Source organism: Rhineura floridana, chromosome 2, assembly GCF_030035675.1.
Source record: "Rhineura floridana isolate rRhiFlo1 chromosome 2, rRhiFlo1.hap2, whole genome shotgun sequence".
NCBI lineage: Eukaryota > Metazoa > Chordata > Lepidosauria > Squamata > Rhineuridae > Rhineura > Rhineura floridana.
In genome coordinates this window covers 175,945,867-175,965,357 of record NC_084481.1, presented here as the reverse complement: position 1 = coordinate 175,965,357, position 19,491 = coordinate 175,945,867, and the positions used below count along the sequence as shown (strand labels likewise).

General features: G+C 37.4%; 1 protein-coding gene across 12 annotated transcripts in view; it reads left to right on the top strand.

Annotated features, from left to right (window-relative positions):
* CDIN1 (CDAN1 interacting nuclease 1) overlaps positions 1-19,491 on the top strand; it is a 214,236-nt gene that overhangs the window by 51,836 nt on the left and 142,909 nt on the right. For all 12 annotated transcript variants that reach the window (XR_009760709.1, XM_061611513.1, XM_061611521.1 and 9 more), the window contains 4 exons: positions 91-136; positions 962-1,026; positions 8,132-8,192; positions 12,149-12,221. Coding sequence is in view for 11 of the 12 variants with exons in the window: in XM_061611513.1 (XP_061467497.1) it covers positions 91-136; positions 962-1,026; positions 8,132-8,192; positions 12,149-12,221 (245 nt within the window). In the remaining variant the exon portion in view is untranslated. The remainder of the gene's footprint in view (positions 1-90; positions 137-961; positions 1,027-8,131; positions 8,193-12,148; positions 12,222-19,491) is intronic.

The window sequence follows — 19,491 nt, the reverse complement described above, 5'->3', positions numbered from 1 at the left end:
GCAGCAGGCCTACCTTTGAAGCTCCTTTCTCTTTTGTTTCTTTGCAATGCACTCCAGTAATTAACTTTGTCCTTCTTTTATTTGTTCCAGTCAATCGCAGTCCACTCTGCTGAGCATCTTCTCCCAGGAGTACCAGGTTAGAAGTTTTCTCCTTTGTGAGGTTTGACAGGTGCCTAATTGAATGATGAATGTCCCTTTATTTCTTTGTAATTGAACTGCCAGCTTTCTGATTGGTTTGGAGGATGTTCCTCTTTCCACATCAAGCACCGCCTGAGTCTCAGTGGATGGCTGCCAAGCCTACCCATCCATCTGTCTAATAACATCTAGCCTTTGCTTATTTGGTGGACCTGTAATAAATTATGCTAAACCATTATTATTCTGACAATAATAATTTCCCTGTGTTGCGTGGTTCCATGTGCTAAATGTTTGCTGACTTGCACTGTCAGTGCCGCTTTCCATGGCTGACAGAGATGATGATAAATGACCATTGCCGGAGTGGCAGAAGGCAAGAGAGGCAGAAAATGGAGTCATTTATCATGAGATGACAGGTGTCAGTCAAGTGGCAAGTCTCAATGGAATTACTTTTTGTAGTTTTCAAATAAGTTGTTTTTAAGCAATGTTCTTCCTGGTTAAAAATGCCAATTGAATTGTAAAACTAGAGTGCAGAGGACTTGGATGGAATTGATTTGAAGGGAAATTAATATAAAGGTTGAAAGAGAGAACAAGTTTTTCTCTGCCCTCTACAACCCTCAGCAAACTTATTTAGATTCAGTTACTATGACCTTACTGCCTTTTACAAACATGCTGTATTGCAGTACAATCAGATGTTTCATTCAATGCATAAATGAAAAATAATTTCCAGGTATTTATCTAGGGTTCCAGGGTTTTCTCAGGCATTAATAGTTGGTTTGGGGTTTGTTTGTTTTTGGCATATCATAAAACTCTATTAATTGTTTTTCAGAAATTAATCAAAAGAACACATATCAAACATCACACTCCAGAGGCAACTGAAACTTACTATCAAAGGTATGAGTTACCCAGCCCACTAGAGGAGTGCCAACTAATTTGTAATCCAAAATATGTTGTGGAGCCATTGCTGTGTTAATGTTTTGTTTTAAGAACATGCTTGCTTGTCTCTGAAGACTTACAGTTTTAGTTCCATCAGCAAGCTTAAGTGGCACTTAGCCAAGTTCATGAGAATACCTCTAGACCACAATCCAGTGCACCACTATGCATATTAAGGTCTCAGTGACTTCGGTGGGGCTTAAGTGCACATAATCTTGTGCCGGATTCTGACTGTCATCTGTGATAGTATTCTTTATTTCACATAGTAAATGTGCTCTTGACGAGTTCATGCTATCATTAGTATCATGAATAGTAATGGTGACATATATAAATATATATATATATAAATATATAAAATGTGCTTGTATTGTAAGAAACATTTATAATTTTAGCCATTCTGTTATTAAATGAAAAATGACATCCAAATATACAGCTTTTATAATTTAATTTGTACATTTGGGACTGTGCCTGTTTTAGAAACAATGATGTCAAACACTCCTTCTGAAAGAGGCATAAACCTTTAATATGTCATTTCATAAAACTGTTACATGATTATGTGCACCTGGAGTTAATAAATTGTAATTGAAACTTGTTGTAGGTTATCTCTAGCTCTATTGACATAGACATCTCAGCAACATAACTGGGGCGTATTGATATCTCGTAGAAATGTGCAGTTAATATTTTACTATATAGACTGACATTTGTAGAGTTTTCACAGTGAGATTGTACCTATGATTATAGTCTGATATTTTTGATTTAATTGTGTCCTGATAAACAAAAGCATTTTAGAACATGGGCCAAGGTGACTGTGGTACACACATGAATCTCTTATGTAATAGATGTTCACCAATGCAAAAACCAGCCACAGTGTATTATACTCTCGTCCATTTACAATACGTCGCAGCATACTAAAGTAGCTAGAGTGGTTGTAACGTGTTCCTTGTTGCTGCAAGATTTTGTTGTTCCCAGGCGAGGAAAAAATTTGTAGAGGAGTGGAGCAGCCAGAATTAATCAGCAGGGCCTTGTTACTATAGACTCATGTGTTATGTGTGAAGTGCAAAAGATGTCCCTGTCACGTATATAAAATGATGTATAATGCATGAATCAAACAAGAACATTATAAAACAATGATGACATTTTATTGTTTTGAAAATGTTATGCATAAAATGTTTGTAAGTAATGTTAGTTATACTTAATCCCAGAACAGTGGTCCAAGTAAATTGAGAATGTTTTTAAACATGTCATGGGAGATGTTACTGAAAACACCCAAGCTACTCTGATAACTATTGCAGTCAGTCCACACTTTTGTATCAGTAGTAGAGATAGTTTTTGCTCTGTGGATTTAACACTTCCTGCTATCCAAATTCTCAGTTCTTCTCCTTTGTTGTTATTTTGAATGCTATTTTTCAAAACTGAAGGTTCTCCCAAAGTGGTTCACAATCAAAACATTATAAACAACAAATGCAGTAAAACAACCTAATCAAAACCCTGTAACTAAAGGTTAGAAAAAAATTAAAATCTAAAACGTAACATAGCATCATGAAAGCAAACATAAAAACTGTAACTGCCAGCCTAATGTATTGAAGCCCATCCCTTGTCCTGTCAGACTTGTGATGCACATCAGCATCCAAGAATCTTGCTGCTGATCTTGCAAGTTCAGCTCACAGTGGCAATGTAGCTGGGGAAGGGAGTGATGTTCCAGTGCCAGTGCTCACTCCTGCTGCTCCCACACTAAGAAAGCAGTAGTGAGTATGGGCTAAAATAATCACTCTCACAGTCTCTTTTCAAAGGAGACAGTTTCTGCTCAACTCTTGTCAATGACTACTAGCTACAGACCAAAAAGGCTTTGGTTCACATCAGAGGTTCATGCTTCAGGTGAGCCAAGAGGTTTATATATCTCTAGAGAGCAGAGGAGGCAAACACACTCTGAGAAGGTGGCCAGCTGTAACAGATTTCCCCCACTGTTCCAGTGGTCCTTCACCTCAGATGAGCCAAGATATTTAAGTACCTATAGAGAAGGGAAGAGACAAATTCACTCTTAGAAGCTGGCTAGCTGGAACAAATTCAGTAGGTTGATCACTAAGTTCAGTTAAGGTTGAGTCTACCTGAAATTATTGTATCTCAGAACTTGATTATCCACAGGCCTCAAATAAGAAATTGGGAGGATTATCAACACGCTACATCAACAGCATCTGTACCCTTGTTGTCTGCCTAGGCTCACATTCAGATTGGGATGTATAAGAGTGTAAAGCAACATAAGAAATGTGGGTTTACTATTTACTTTCAGTTCTCTGATCCCATTGTACAGGGGAACAATTTTAATTAGGCTTTTATTTTATTTATTTATTTTATATTTCGCCCTTTCTCCCAGTAGGAGCCCAGGGCGGCAAACAAAAGCACGAAAAACACTTTAAAACATCATAAAAACAGACTTCACAATATATTAAAACACAACCATTAAAAACATTAAAACAAAATATATTTAAAAACATTTTTAAAAAAGGTTTAAAATCATTAAAAAAAGGTTTAAAATATATTATGCTTGTGACAGGATGCACCTTAGTACTACCTATCATTTCTACTGAATGTCTGTCAACTGTACTATATCTATAGATTCAGAATGGGTATGCTCATTTTATTGGTAACACTATATTGGTTGTTATTATTATTAATTAAATTTATATCCTGCCCTTCCAGACACATGCACCTTAAATCTAGTACATATGTGTATGCATATGTACATGCAAGGACAGACACATCATAGAATTCAGAGATTTGTTCCTGTATCATACTTTTGATCAGATCGTCTTCTGTCAACCAAAAAAAACCAGGAATTCAACAGATTCAAGGGGAGGGGGTCAGTTCTCTATGTTGAATTTTCAAGGTAGCCTTTGCTTGCATGAATTACATTTTGACTTTCTTACTTGTGACTTACTAACTTAATATTTGCCCCTCTCTTGTCTGTTGTGGACCATTGAGCCACATGTGAAAAATTAGCTTATTCCAATCCACTGATACACCAATCTACATACTCCAGTTTGAATATTTAAATCTACACGTTCCTTTTTCACAGAAAATACCCTTACTATGGCTATACATCTAATCATGGTTTCATGCTTTAACCCTGAATAAGATCTTAATTGTACACTGAACAATGGGTTAATTTGCCAAACTGTGGTGGACTGTGAACAGTCAAGCCCACTCATCACCACAGAAGCAGAGAAATTTAAGGGTAGGAGTTTGCTTATGATATAGTGTTTAAGCATGGTTTAAGAAAACCCACTTCAATTCATGGTTTTGCATCCTGATTTCTGGCCAGTCCTTGTCCTTAGCATTAAATCTTAAACAATAAACCATGATTAAGGAAAGCAAACCATAACTAAGGATTATTATGTTGGCTACATCATTACTTAATGACCTGTTGTATATAAGATTACCAGATGGTCTGGTTGTTCCTTTAACACTGGTAATTTGTAACTCAGGTTTTGTTACAGAGCATCACTTCATGAAGCAATCTTAATATATTTAGGTTGCAATCATATGTACTCTTACCTGGAGCTAAGCTTCATTGGACATAGCGGGGTTTACCTCTGTAAATATACATTGCACTGTTAATGTCTGCCATTCATTAGAATTACCATGGTTTAAATAAGGAAGATGCAAGTTACTTATCACACTGAAATTAGGTAGACTTTGTTAATGTTTTCACTGGGCTAATAAAAGTAATGGTGCTTTAATTCATTTATTTAAGTACTATGTAAGTGACACATGAAAAAAAGTGTAATTTTCATTCAAAAAACCCTTAGTTTGCAGGTTTTCATTTGTTTTGTTTTTATCAGTGCTCTCTAGCCTTGTCTCCCAAAACTAATTGTGATTTTAGAACTGTCAGAGAGAAAAGTCTAAGTTGTCTTTTCCCTTTCAATTCATTATGTAAATTCCAGAGGCAAGCTGCTTAGGTCATATTCTGACCTGTGCTGAAAGTAGTCAGGGTTGGCATGAATATGGTTCATGGACTGAGAATAACAGGTCAGTAAGTTCAGGGTAAAATGCATAACATAGTAGAGATATGTTTGTCCCCAGTGAGTTTAATGGTAACTATTTCCAACAATGGAATAATTAACTGTATAAACACCCATTCGACTACATGAGGATTCTGACTGTTCTCAGCCAAACACATTTTTTTAGTGCTCTGCTTTTATATTTCACATAAGAGAGAGAGAGAGACGTAGGCTTCACAATAACATTGTAGCATGTGCATCTTTCTTTCGTAGCTTTTATTTTGTTTTCTACATCTACCCTGCTTTTCATCTCACAACGAGCCTCTAGGGTAGTTTGACAATGTGTTTGTCTGTGTATTTTATTGTTGTAAAACAAAATTAAAATCCAGTTAAACTAGCAGTATCCTATATCATTTTTCATAGCCTTTTTCCTAGCAGCAGCAGCAGTAATAATGATAATAATAATAAACAAAGAACCTTAGTTATCTCGCTTGTTGAAGTTGATGTCACAAACCACTGTTTGGGAGAATGCATGGCTGGCATAGTCTAGCTTTCTGTAGCAAAGTCCACATACCACTTGCATAGAATTTAAGAAGAGGCCTGCTGGATCAGGCCAAGGGCCCATCTAGTCCAGTGGTCTATTCTCACAGTAGCCAACCAGATGTGTATGGGAAGCTTGCAAGCAGGACCTAAGTCTCCCCACCTGCAATTCCCAAGAAAGCAGAAGACGGGTATCACCTGTGTGAGTGCAGGTGGCTCATTCAGCTTCAAACAAACTTTGTGGGTTGTGTTGAAGGTTGAACTTATTTCATTCCAATCTTCCATTCCATCCACATATTGGCTCCCATGGCAGCTACCAGTGATGTAACAGGGTTTTTTTTAAAGAATCTCCATACAAACTGTATATGATGTTCATAAAATTTGAATAAAGTGATGTAGCAAACCTGACTGTTAGTATAGCCTAGCCTTCTACTACTTGGATGAAATAAAGTTATTGCCATTGGGCTGGATTCAGACTTTGCCTCCTGCAAACAGAGGGGCTCCTGAACCAACAGAGGAATCCTGCTGATGGAACAAGGGAAAGAAGCAATTTTTGTTGACTCCTCCCTCCTCTTGCAGCTGCTTATGTTACCTGAAAATCTTCTCCAGAAAGTTGTGGAGATACCCTGGAATAGCATGGAGATGGCAGGCTATGATCTTATACACACTTAATCAGGGTAAACGCTGAATTCAGTGGGACTTACTTCTGCATAGGCATGCATAGGAATTCATTCTTGAGTATTTCTGTTTATAGTAGGGTAATATGAATGTAGAAAACATCAGAACTCTGCAGTCATGTAGTCTTTCTAGTAGTGTAACAATGTCCTGCACCAATTCTCCACCATTAATTACCTGTTGCCCATCAAAACCATAGGTGGGAAACCTGTGACCCTCCGGATGTTGTTGGAGTCCAATTCCCATCAGACCCAACATGGCCAGTGGTCAGGAATGATGGAAGTTATAGTTCATCCCAACGCTTGGAACGCCACAAGTTTCCCAACCCTGGCTTAGACTCTTGAAGACAGATTGGGGGTGCTGGTGCATTGTTCACAATAGCCACTAACTAACTTATGCTCATTACAAAAAGTCTCAGTTTGTCTTTTTTCATTAACAATTCTAATAAATTAATACCTTAATACTAAATAATTGTGTGGTAACATTTAACTGGACAATTGATTTTATTTTTAAGCCAGGTCAGGTGCAAATCAGAAGCAAGCAGGATAGGACATGTTCTGTAATGACTCTGCTGAGATCCTATCAAGGCTTGAATGGAGCACAGCTGAAGCTACCGCTAGTTAGCAGCTATCTGGTAAAATATATCAGATTCCAGATAATAGAAAGCAGTTAAATTTTGCAAGATATGGAAGAAGACCCTGTCAGGTCTTGACTTCAGTTGAACACCTAAATAGTAGAGTAGGTTTTCTGAGTGATTAAGTCATGCCTCTTAAGAAAGAACTACTGGGGATCAGTAGTGGTAAATGTGGTGGGTGGGAGCCCTAGAGCTGCCCCCCCCAACACCAGCATCATTACTTCTTACCTGAATGGGATGTGGGAGGGCTGCAGTGAGGGTAGAGCATGCAGGTGCACTGGCACCACCAATCTGGTGCTCCCACAGGTGTACCCACATGACTTTGATCTCACTGCCACCCTGTGTAACCCCATACAAGTAAGCAGTAGCAATGGTGAAGTTGGTAGGTCAGCTCTACCCAACCACATACAGTACTACTAGTGGGGATTTAAAGGGGTAGATCCCTTGCTTGGGCTCCTGTAGCCCAGCACCACAACATGCCATCCACATGTGCTCTTTTGCCTTCTCTGCTGGTTGCTTAGATGGCAGCAAGTGGCCCTGAATGTTTAGTGAGGCAGTAGATATGTGGATTGTGGTTTGTAGCTGGTGTAGTTTGAACCTTGGTCTCAGTGGGCAAAGTCAGGCATAAAGTGTTCTTTCTTTGTGAAGCCTACAATGTGGCCTCACTTGAACTGGTCCTCAGGGAAGGCTCCATCTGACTCGCATTTATATATATTTGTTTTCTACCTCAGATGGTCTAAGTTTTGGAACTGGAACATGACAACTTGGGTCATATGTGTACTAAATGAGATTCAATTCTGTGCAGACATTTCCTAACTTAGTAGCACAGGCAAAGAACACTCAGTCTAATTGTATTTCATTCCCCACTTCTCTATCCCTCTTAAGAGCAAATATTGGGCACAAAAAACTAATTCCTAAAATAAAAATAAAATAGTAATCCTGTTCTCTTGTGTGTCTGCCATTGAGGTAGCTATAATTTTATACTGCCTAATGTCAGTTTTATTTTAGGATTTTCAGTGAAGATGTGGCATAGATATTTCTGATTTGTTGATGAGGAAGAAGCAGTAGAAGAGTATGGTGATCAGGAAAATATTTATATTTTAAGCCAACCTACATATTCTTCAGTCTGGCATTTGCCTTAGTGTGAGAAAAATACTAAAAGTTCAGTACTGACCTTTCCTTTGAATCTGCAGCATTGTTTTATTTTTGTCTTGTCTAGGTACTTGAATGGTGTAATGAAAAATGCAGCTTCTCCTGTATTATTGGACCTGGCCAATGAGGTAATAATTTTTTAAAAATATTTCTCTTGTAAACATAAGGGACATATCTATAGTGACTGTTACTTACAAATATAATTGGTTTCAAGACACATCATACATTTAAAATTGCTCTGTTGTCTGTTAGTACTTAACAGTAATTAAACAAAACACATTTATTAGTTAATCAGTTAGTGCAATTAATCTTTTACCTTCAAGGCAAATGTAAAGATAGCATATTTATTATTTTATTGAAAAGCTTTTTCTTCCTCCTTTTTTTAAAGAAACCTAGGAAGAGAAGTGCTTATTTTAAAATGCTGTTTTACTTTTATCTTCTTGGGTATTTTAAAAATTAAGGAATTTAATTTCATTATTATGAAAAGAAAGGTAAAGATAACCAAAATGTAAGATTTTACAGTGTGTCAAAACAATTACCTTCTTAATCTTCCTTTGATCATGTAAATTTTAGCAAAGGAAAACAGTTTAATATTAATTTAGCTGTTCTTCATGTACATTAGAGTTTTAAAGAACTAATGATATGAAATTTAACTTTATATTATAATTACCCATATTTAAAGTTGCAAGAAGTTCTTGTAGTTAAGTGGTGACAGATTGATGTCCAGTGCAAATATGGAGAGTGCAGGTGGACAGTGAAAGGCAGGAACTTAAGCAGTGGACAGTGTGGTCCCTGATGGCTTGCTCAGACATTGGCTACGTCACCCTGGCTCATCCAATGGGCTCGGGATAGCTGGACCAGGTGGACTGGGGTGGAGAGTGCTCCATCCACTCCTTGTGTATTTAGGGAGAACATCCAGAAGCAGCTCTGGAACACAAAACCTTTATAATTTTGACAGATAGTTGCCTAGGGAAAAGTGTATCTTTAATCTGTAATATGTTTCCAGCAATAATATTGCCTTGTTTGATATGGTTTGGAAATTGTTGTCTAAGCCTCAGAAGAATATCATAAAATGCATGCTGTTGTGCTGCTTTTTAAATGCTAAAAGGCAGAAAAAGAATCTTCTATTAAAAATTATGTGCTTGGAGTCTGAGTGGAGCAATAGCAGCAAGTCTTACATGTTAAATTAGGAAGGAAGTATGTCTTTTCTCTAAGCTTCTGTCTGATTTACATTATTATAGTTGGCAAATGAGCAATTGCCTATCAGTTACTAGATGGTTTTAATGGTCTATGAAGTGTCTATACATTGTAATAATAGAGTTAACATACGAAAGGGATTGCTTTGTATAAGTGCCAAAAGATGCTTGTTGTGGTTCTGACAGAAGGTTTCACGTTTACACAGTTCTCTTTTATTTTAAACAAAGAAATATTGTAATAGAATGGATCCTTAGTAAATAACATGCATTACATGGAGATTGTCATAGAAGAGCACCTCATGGGTGCAAAGAAATGCAGTGTTTATAGTCTTTTGAATATGCTTTTCTTTGCATTTTTCTTTTTTCATGCAGTTCTTATTTGCTTATAATTAATAAATGTAAGTTCTTGTACTTGGATAAATTTTCTTTATCAGAATACTGTACTTGTGCATCTGAACAATTCATATTGGGTCGCCATAAGTCGTAGTCGACTTGAAGGCACACAACAACAACATTTTTTGTGACTGCTTCTGATGCATTAGTAAATGCGGCAATAACAAGCGTAAGATCACTGCTTCTATACAATCAAACTGCCATTTTTATATGATAGTTAATATTTAAATGGCATACTCCTGCATCTGCTGACAATCGGTGTAATGGTAATACTTTATGAGTCAATATATATTTAATCAGTGGAAACTGTAAAAATTGATGAGAAATATATAACACAGATGCATTACAATGTGTAACATCGTTCTTAAATAAGAATAGGCCTCTGTTGCTATATGCTTGAATTCGAAGCTTTTTAAAATTTCAGATGTTAGACATGTTAATTTTCTACATTCAGAAAGTTAATTTAAAAAAAAAAACCAACCCAAAGCTCTGATATTGTTAAGAATAATAAAATTAGTTCTCACAAGGCAAATATTTTCTAGTGGGATTTGAAGCACTATGAATTTTACTTACATGCTAAATTCTGACATGAAGCATGATGGCCCTATTTCAGAGAAAGATGGGTGCATGATTAATATGAAAATTAGGGAGATGCAAGTACCTGAACTAATAAGGTAGTCCTTATTCAGGCTGGACTACCTTCAGTAATTTTACCATTTTTCATGTGTCAGCCCTGATGTGGGTTACTGGAAATAAGCAGTTCTGTAGAAAGCATTATTTTCTACTTGGGGAATTTAAGGGCATCCAAGTACATATATATTTGGAAACAAATACGTACAATATGTAAATATGTACAGCTTTTAGGAGTTTCTAGTTTCTAATTATGTATGAAATGAAATTGTATAAGAATACATATGAAAACATGTCAAGAAAAGAATGATTGTCATAATGCAAGTCATCTACTGTGAAGTAAAAAGTGCTTTATTCACTAGAGTATTGTTGTAATTTGCAGTTTTGTTTAAAAATTGCTGATATTCAGAGGATTAGAGCTCCTATTTTTAATAAATACATATCATAAAACGGAACAATAGCTATCTCAAAAAATGTTCCATATCTTAAATATATTTGATTAAACCTCCTTTCTAACATATGTAAGATTATTTTGTCTCATAACCTTCAGATTCTTCTAGAGACACTGATAGATCTTGAATTGGTATTAATGATACCAGTGTAATATTACATTTGGTGATTATAAAAAACACATCATTAAACAATAGCTGTTTCTTTTTTGAAAAAAATCACTCCAAATGTACTAGAATTCTTTGAATGTATTTTAGATTTGGGTGTTTATTGTTGATCTTTTTAAATTGCTGATACCATGCAGTGAAATTACCCGTGTGGGGATCAGAACATATAGGTTTCTGTCATCTAAATTAAAATGCAATATATTGATTGATCTGTTTTTATTTAAGATTTTAAAAAATCCATGCATAATTCTACATTGCTTTTTTAAAAAACAAAATCTGTGGCAATCGTCCCTTTAACTTTAAACTTTCAATTTTTGCATTCAGCATGCTTTAATTGAACTACATTTTGTCAAAAAGTCAAAGCGTGTAATTTCAATAAATATTGGTTGGTTTTGTTTGAATATTCATGTCATATAATGTACTTTGAATCGCGTGCTATAGGTTGAAAATTGTTGAGAGAAAAGGTGACGTAGAGCTTATAGCCACGTGTCTTGCAGCAATGCTATTCAGGTTCCCAGCATATCATATATACTAAAAGTGGTGCTGTTATGACAGCTATGGCCTCCAATAAGAGAGAGGTATCAAAATGCTTGGGTGAATGCCCAGATTTGCTGAAGTAGAAAAAATAGGACAAAAAAACTTAAAGGACAACCATAAATCAGCCCAATGAGGACTGAGCATGCTCAGTGGCCATAGAATGCTGACTGTATGCAGGGGAAGGGGAGACAGGAAACCTAGGAGAGGTAATGGAATGGAGTATCCTGAAAGAAGGCATGGGTGACTGGAACAGTGAATAATAACACTCCACACTGCAAAATTTGATTACAGGCCACATTTGTAGTGTTCTGATGTTAAATATTATAGCTAGTCCTTGTTTATGGATGTTTTCAAACATGATCCTCTAATAAGATAGAGAAATTCATGTTTCTCATAGATAGATATAAACACACATACTCATACAAGTATATATCCTGAAACATGACATAATAAATAGCAAAAACAAATGTGCTAAGGAAGCATATAATGAATATGACTGAAGTCAAATATCAAAAGTCTCAGTAATTGTGTTGTAATTGATTTATATCCTAGATCAGACAAGTGTATATTTGCAAAAAGATAAATAAGATAATAGAGAACAAATCTCTATCACTTTGTTATATCAACACAAGAACATTTTTGTTGATGTAAGAGATAAAGTAAAACCACATTTCAAAGACAGTTGAAATTGTGCTTTATCTTACCTCTAAGGTGGACTTTGCCCCATCGCTGATGGCTCGAATAGTGTTGGAAAGATTTCTACAAGAACAAGAAGGATTGATACGTAAGTACCTTTATAAATATTTAGCTTCATTAAAATGCAAATAATTAATACAGAATACCAACTAAAGCAAGAAAACCTTTTAGTCTTGAACTTTGGATAGCTCCAGTTATTTTTCTGTGTGATGATTACATCTCATAATACAAATGTAAAACCTGCATTGTCCAGGATGTGCATAATTTTTTTCTTCTGAAGTCTTTTTTACACTAATAGTCATATAAAACTTAAAGGATGATATCCAACCTAGTCATATTCAGAGTAGACCCATTGATTTCAGTGGTTCTTCGCTGAATTTGATTAACATTGGATATTAGCCGTTGTGTGAGAGAGTTTCAAACACTCTTCTTGGTGTTACACATGAAATTTTGAATACCTAGCAGAGAAATGTTTCTGTTCCCTTTTTAAAAGGAGCTATCAAATTATCCTGTCCCTTACTTTTAAGGTAAATTTATTATGGGCAGAATACAACCATTATTAAGGATTGTCAAGCCCTATTCATGTCACTAGGAAAAGTAAGCACGTGCTTAACTCACTTCCATTTAAAGTAACGTGACTTCAGCATGCTTAACTGTGGCTGGATCAAGCCATAAATAATTATAGCAAAAACAATTCTTGAAAAGAAGCCCATTCTATTTTAAAATTCTGCAGCCTTAGAGTAATGCAACTGCTAAATACAAAAGTGAATTTAACCAAGCTGTGTGCTTGAGAGAAAAAAATGAAAGAATGAATAAAGCTTCAGGAGGAGGTTCAAGTCTAAATTAATTTGCCACTGAAAAAATACATTTTGTTATTTTCTCTGTGTCAACTGCATGATTAAAACCGGCTGTTAAGTGAGCTCTGGGGATGTGCTCGTAAAAGATTTATGAGTAATATTCAATGTGATATTCAAAGTGAGTCATGAATATCAGGGTAATTGCTCTCAGTGTTGGCTCCTTTACTAGGCAGGAGTTTGTCAACTGCCCCATAAATATTTGCCTAGTCTCACGTAAAAAAGACAATTTCATCTTCTGCATTTTTATTACCTATTGTAATGTTTACCTTTGGAGCTTGGCTATGGGGGAATAAGTTAAAGGCTTTAGAATATTCTTTATACATATATTTTTCTCTTTCTGAAGGTAAAAGATAATGCCTACTAAAAATATCATCCAAAAGCAGATCAGAGAGTTTTTTATTTTCTGTTTTGCTGGGATTTTCCCATAGGTTTTCTTTTTAAGCTGCATAGATATCTGTGACTGGTGGCCCAGTTACCTCGTGAAGGTTTCATTTGAATGAATTAAGTACTTCCTCTAAAAATTCAATATCATTTCAATAGATGTAGCCTCTAAAGTAACCTGCAGTGATGCTTCATGAGCAAATCACATGATGTCAGAATGGTATGGTTTCGATTTAATCAGGAAAGAGATTAAAGTGGATGTGTGTTATTTTCAACTTCGCCGCAGCACCGCCATTTGTCAAAGTCAACCTTCTGATTGCTTTGGACCTACTGCTATCCAGGTCCTGTCAAAATAGTAGTCAGCACAATCTGAAGCAGGTAGACTAGCCTCTGTATAACGGTATCAAACACAGTGAAGCAGAATTCATTGGCTTGTGAAAAGATCATACATTTTCTAGCTATTTAATTTTTTTATAATGCTAACACACCTTCAACACATTTTCATTTAAATTTTCATCATTCCGTATTAACTAGTCTAACAGAACTGAAAACAAGTTAGAAATTAATTGCAACTAAGAATTTTAAGTTACAGGCATCAGGTTCCATGCTAAGGAACATAACCATATTTAGAAACCTATTTAGAAGAAAGTATTGCAAGAATGTATGTTCTGGAAGAAGAACAAATGTATATGAAATACTCTGGCCTTGAATTGCACTGTAATTGTGTATATTCAAACATACTATTATCTTGAAGGCTTCTTACATTTCTCCACTGTTTGGATTAGTGGTAGTCTCATTACTTCATTTTGGATTGTTAATAGATACATGTCATGCACTTGCTTATGTGTTTGTCATACACAGGAACGTACGACTACAATTTAAACTAACAGTTGTCATTAGGCTACTTGGTTGTCTGAATGTGAGCTTTAACATCTATCTGGTGAAGTAACAAAATAAAAATAATGTTTTCTTTTAAAATAGCATGTATTTGTAGTAGTCTGGGACAAGAGCAGGGAATAAATAATCAGATCAGAGGTTTTCATAGAGTTGCTAAGCTGATCTTAGTAAAGAGCCAGTATGGCTTCTATTTTGACATTCTCTCCTACTTCACAGCAGCGACCTGGCTGCCCTTTGACAATGAAATTCAATGCACATGGCTCCACAGTCAAATCATCAAATTTCCCTGTGTGTATATTAGAGTTTTGTAATGTGTTTCCATTATGAAACAATGCATGGATAATTGTCTTTGGTAGCAATTAGCTAACAGGTTTGTTCAGTACTATTGGCAGAGGCATCCATCATTCCCTCCCTGACCACACTTTTTGTCTAGGGTGGACTATGGAGATCAATAGAATTCTATATAGGGGAAATCACACCAGCTTTAATGAGCTGCAAACCTCAGTCAGTCTTGGTTTGTGTTTTTAATTTTTACCTTTAAAACGATGGGGGAACGGGGATAGCCTTCCCATGGGGACAGGTGAGTATTGTATATGTACTATTACTTTCACTAGATCAATGTATGGTTTTAAATTGTTCTATAAAAAGGTATTGATAATGGCATTGAGGGACTCATAGAAACAGTTTATTGCTCCAGTAACACGCAGCATAAGGTGCAGTTTTGAAAGTGACTGTTGAACTTTAATTTCATTGTTAAGTTGACTGATCTTTTATATATATGTCTGCAGATTAACTTCCCTTTCAGTTACATAACTGGGAAGAGCGGGAAGGAGAGGAAATTTTTATATGAATTCATTGTCTAGTATTTTAAACCTTAAAAGCAGAAATGTCTAGTGAAACATTATCTGATGATTATACTAATTCCTAAGGGGGCTTTAGATGTTTCCTGCCTCCCCACCAGAGCACCTTACTGCCATGCTGAATGGTAAAGTGCTCTTGAACAGGGAGTTTCCATAAAAGTTTGTGGTGTGGTGGGCACTTCCAGATCACCTGTTTATTGAGCATTCACACTAATTTGTTTACAGGGAGATTGGGTGATGTTGGCTATTTAATGAGCATTCATTCTGATATGTTTGCCGGGAGATTAGATGGCACCAAAACAAGTATTATTCACGATTTCCAGTGCATTTTCCCCTCACTTTCCTTATCACAGTCTTTGGGGGAAGCAGGTTGTTGCTCAAGACCTCCTAATCAACTGTAATTGCACAACTTGACTTTGCTGGTACATGACTAAATCCTATCCCAAAATAGTGACAGTCTGGAAGTGCTCTGTATATGTAGTTTGGCTGTTTAGAATCCACTGGGACAGAGCAAGGCTATAAAGTCTATAAAGGAAACTTTGGAGCTGTGGTAAATCATTGAACAGATACATTTGTAAATTAAGAAATAATATTTGTGAAACAAATATTTTTTTATGTGCTGCCATCAGCCCTAATAAACAAAAAATAGACTAGTAACTAGGACGCCTTTCCTTCTAGGAAATGGTCTGTTGATATGGGTTGCATCCAAGTAGTTATTAATTCATTTTTTAAATAAATGTTTCCCTCTGGAAAATAGTGGTGGAACTACTCAACTGAAAAGTCATTTTACAGCGAGACGATAGTGCATTTGATGTGCTATCCAAAAATTTTATTCAAAAGTAAATTGTACTTTGTGGGGGGTTAACTCCCAAGTAATGATACATGGGACTGCAGCCTTAATGACATTCCCCATCACTTTTACAGTAAAGCATTTTGAAAACATTTTAACATGAACTTTAAAAGTTTTGGTAAAAAGAAAAAAAATTCAGACACATTTATCTTCGCTGGATCTTGATTTGATTTGATTTTAAGTAAAACCCTGTTTCAGCTATTAAGCTGTTTAAATTAGGCTGCTGAGTGCTGACTATGTTGAGATCAGAGTTTATCAGGTAGAGTCTGGTGTTCTTGTGTCAGGAAGAGTAGGTATCCCAACTGGCTATAAAAAGAACTCTGTAAGTCGCTGTAAGTGCAGATGTTTATTATTGCTATTAACAAGTCACCAAGGATGCAACAATAGAGACTCAAGCAATAAAAAAATTATAATTTCTGTACCGTTGTTACTTAATGAAGGCCTCATCCCAATTTCCAACATATCTCAAAAGTAGCTTACAACTAGTATTGCAACATAAAATAATCAGACAACCAAAATATGTAGCCTTGGTTATGAATAATCAACTTAAATGTTGGAGCTTCAAGAGCATTAAAAATTAATAATTTGTTTTTCAATACAAAAGGCTATGAGGCTGTTACATTAAAAAAATCAATCCAAGGTGGATGGGGATTCCCCAGCTTAGGCTGTTACTATGCAGCTGTCTAATTACGGTAAGGCTTGGGTTAGTCTTGAGGCCTCTGATTTTGGCTTTCCGTGCCTTTGCTGCCTTTTGTAAAATCCCTATAGCTAAGCTAAATAATTTCACCAATCCAGTTACATGATGTAATCTTCTGGTATGGCAGCAGTAGCAGAGCCATTTCATTCCAGTCTCCTCCTCCCTTATCCATTGGATCAGCATGCTGCCCTCAAAGATGATGATCTCTGCAAAGATTTAGAAAAATGGGACAAAACAAGTTGAGGGTGCAATTCACCTGGTAGATATGGAGGGCTGAGGGCCTTCAGGATGTGGTGGAGCTGTGGTAGAGAAGGAAGGTTGTCGGCACTACTACCACCAGCAGAAGTCCCCCCTTGGTGCAGCCAGGGACCTTTACTGCTGCCTGGGTGGAGCTGGGGTCCAGCCAGTTCAGCCAAGACTGGTGCAAGTGGAGCCAGCAAAAAGCTCCCCAAAGGGACCTTTTTGGGGGGTGGGGGGGTGGAGTGGAACCTAGGTGAGGGGACTGCTGCCACATCCAGAGCCTGTTTGGCTCAGTGCTGCAGCCCTCCTTCACAGCTGCCGCTACTCTGGGAAAAGGGGTGGCGGAAGCAAAAATGCATTTTGTTTACTTCTGCCGTGCCCTGCAAGCGCAGCCAGCATCCTTCCCTCCCAGGGATACCTGAACGGAGGCTGGATGTTGTGGCCCCTTTTGCTACCTCTGCATCCACCAGTCTCAAATGAGTTGAATTGCACCCTAAGTCTCTGATAACAACTGATATTAGTTTTAGGGAACATGCTCTGAGGAAAAGCCAGAGCTAGGAAGTAATTTGTTAGGAAAAATGAATTACTTTGTTATTTATTACTTTTTTGAGGAATGAGTGGGTAAATTCTTTACATTTTGATTGTAATAGAACAAGGAGTAATTTCATTACTTTTGAGCTGTAATTGAAATGTTTCCAGTGTTACCTTTGGGCATTACTTGGGGGGGGAAGCAGGGGAAGTCTTCTGCTCCTCTGATTTGTGGATAAAAATCACGTGCTTCTGTGCAGTGTCGCCCTTCCCTCATGCTCTATGGGTCTTTAGGAGGCAACGAGGGAGGAAGTGGAGAGTGAGACAGGGTGGAGTGGAGAAAAAAATAGTTAAAAAATGGATGGTAGTGGAGAAGAATGGAGCGGAGGGAGAAAGGAGCTGGAGGGAAAGGAGGGAGCAGCAGAATGGACATGAAGAACTGTGGAGGTGAGAGATGACAGTGTGTGTCTGTGTGTTTGGCATGCGAAGCTCTGAGCTCTCTCCCCTCCTCCCCTCTCTTACCAGCGGAGAGACGAGAGCGAAAAGCCTCCTCACAGCCACGGTTTCGGGGTAAGCAAAAGTTGCAGCAGCAGGCACCTGGGGTCCTAAAGAGCTGCTGCTTCCAGTTTTCTTTCCTGCCCTTCCTTTCTTCCTAACAATCAGGATACATCTTCATCTTCTGAGGAAGGCTAAGAGCATGCCAGTGTGGTTAAAGAGCAGAGTCAGAGACTCTAATAGCAGTAAGATAGCTTCCTTTAAAAAAAAAGAATCCAAATGAGAACAAAAAGGGAAACAAAATTTAGCAAAAGACATGCAAGCAGACAATAAAAATGCTAAAATGCTAAAAAAAGAATTTGAAGAGCACATTAAGACCAACAACAAAACATTTTTCAAATACATTAGTAGTAGTGAACCCTCTAGGAAGGTGGTTGGATATTTGGGTGACAAGGGAGTAAAGGGTGTGCTAAAAGAGAATAAGGAGACTACAGAGACTGCAACAACAAACAAATAATCGCTTCCTCCTCCTGAGTCAACATGCCAAGGAGCCCAAATAAAAGCTGCTGACCAGTTGTCAAAGTCCTGGCTCTTGGCTGAAGAGGGGAGGGGAATGGAAGGGAAGGTCCTTGTAAAATCAGGAAACCAGCCTGCTGCTTTGCTTTGCTAATGTGAAATTGAGTGACACTGACAGGCAATCTCTCACTTCCTCCCTTGGGTGGGGGGAACGATCAGCCAAAATAAAAGCTGCTGCTGAAGAAGGGGACTCAGAAGGGAAGGTGGTTGTAAAATCAGGGAACCAGAAGGAGGGGAGATCAGTTTCTCTCCCTCCTTTAAAGCAGCAACAACAAGCAAATCATCTTCTCCTGACATGCAATCTCTCTTTCTCCCACAACTGGGAAGTGAGTGAAAAGATCCAATACTATTTGGGAGGAGGAGGAGGAGGAAAGGGGGTTTTAGTGGGTGGGTGCTGGACAGAGGGAAAGCAGCTTGCCTTTGTTAAGAGATAACAATAAAAATACTATTTTGGGGGAGAAAAAAATTAAACAGCAACAGCAGGAGATAGAGGGGAAAAATTGACTGCTGGAAGAAACTGCCTGGGAGTTCAACAGAATACAAACAGATAGGGAGTAAACAACGAATCCCATCTCTACCACTTGGTAGGCCAAACTTGACAGGTGAGCATAGTGACATCTGGTGATGCTGCGCTTTGATGCCCCAATTGGATGGGACTTCAAAGCACAGTGCTGGGCTGTTTGAAAACCCTTTGGAAGCAGCTTTGCACTTTGCTCCAATAGGGGGAAGCAGTTTCCATTCAATGAAAACTGCTTCTCCCTCCCCATGCGCCTCTTTTCAACTTCTATTTTTGGAGGCTAAAAGGAGTGGCAAAAAACATCTTGCAATGTTGTTTGCAAGCCACTCTGTGTGGCACCTTATAAACCTCCAAAACCTCCCTCCAGGGCGGGAGAAGCAGTTTCTGTTGAATGGAAACCACTTCCCCCTCCTTGAGCAAGGCTTATGGGCATGCCTTACTCCAACAAGCATGGCTTACT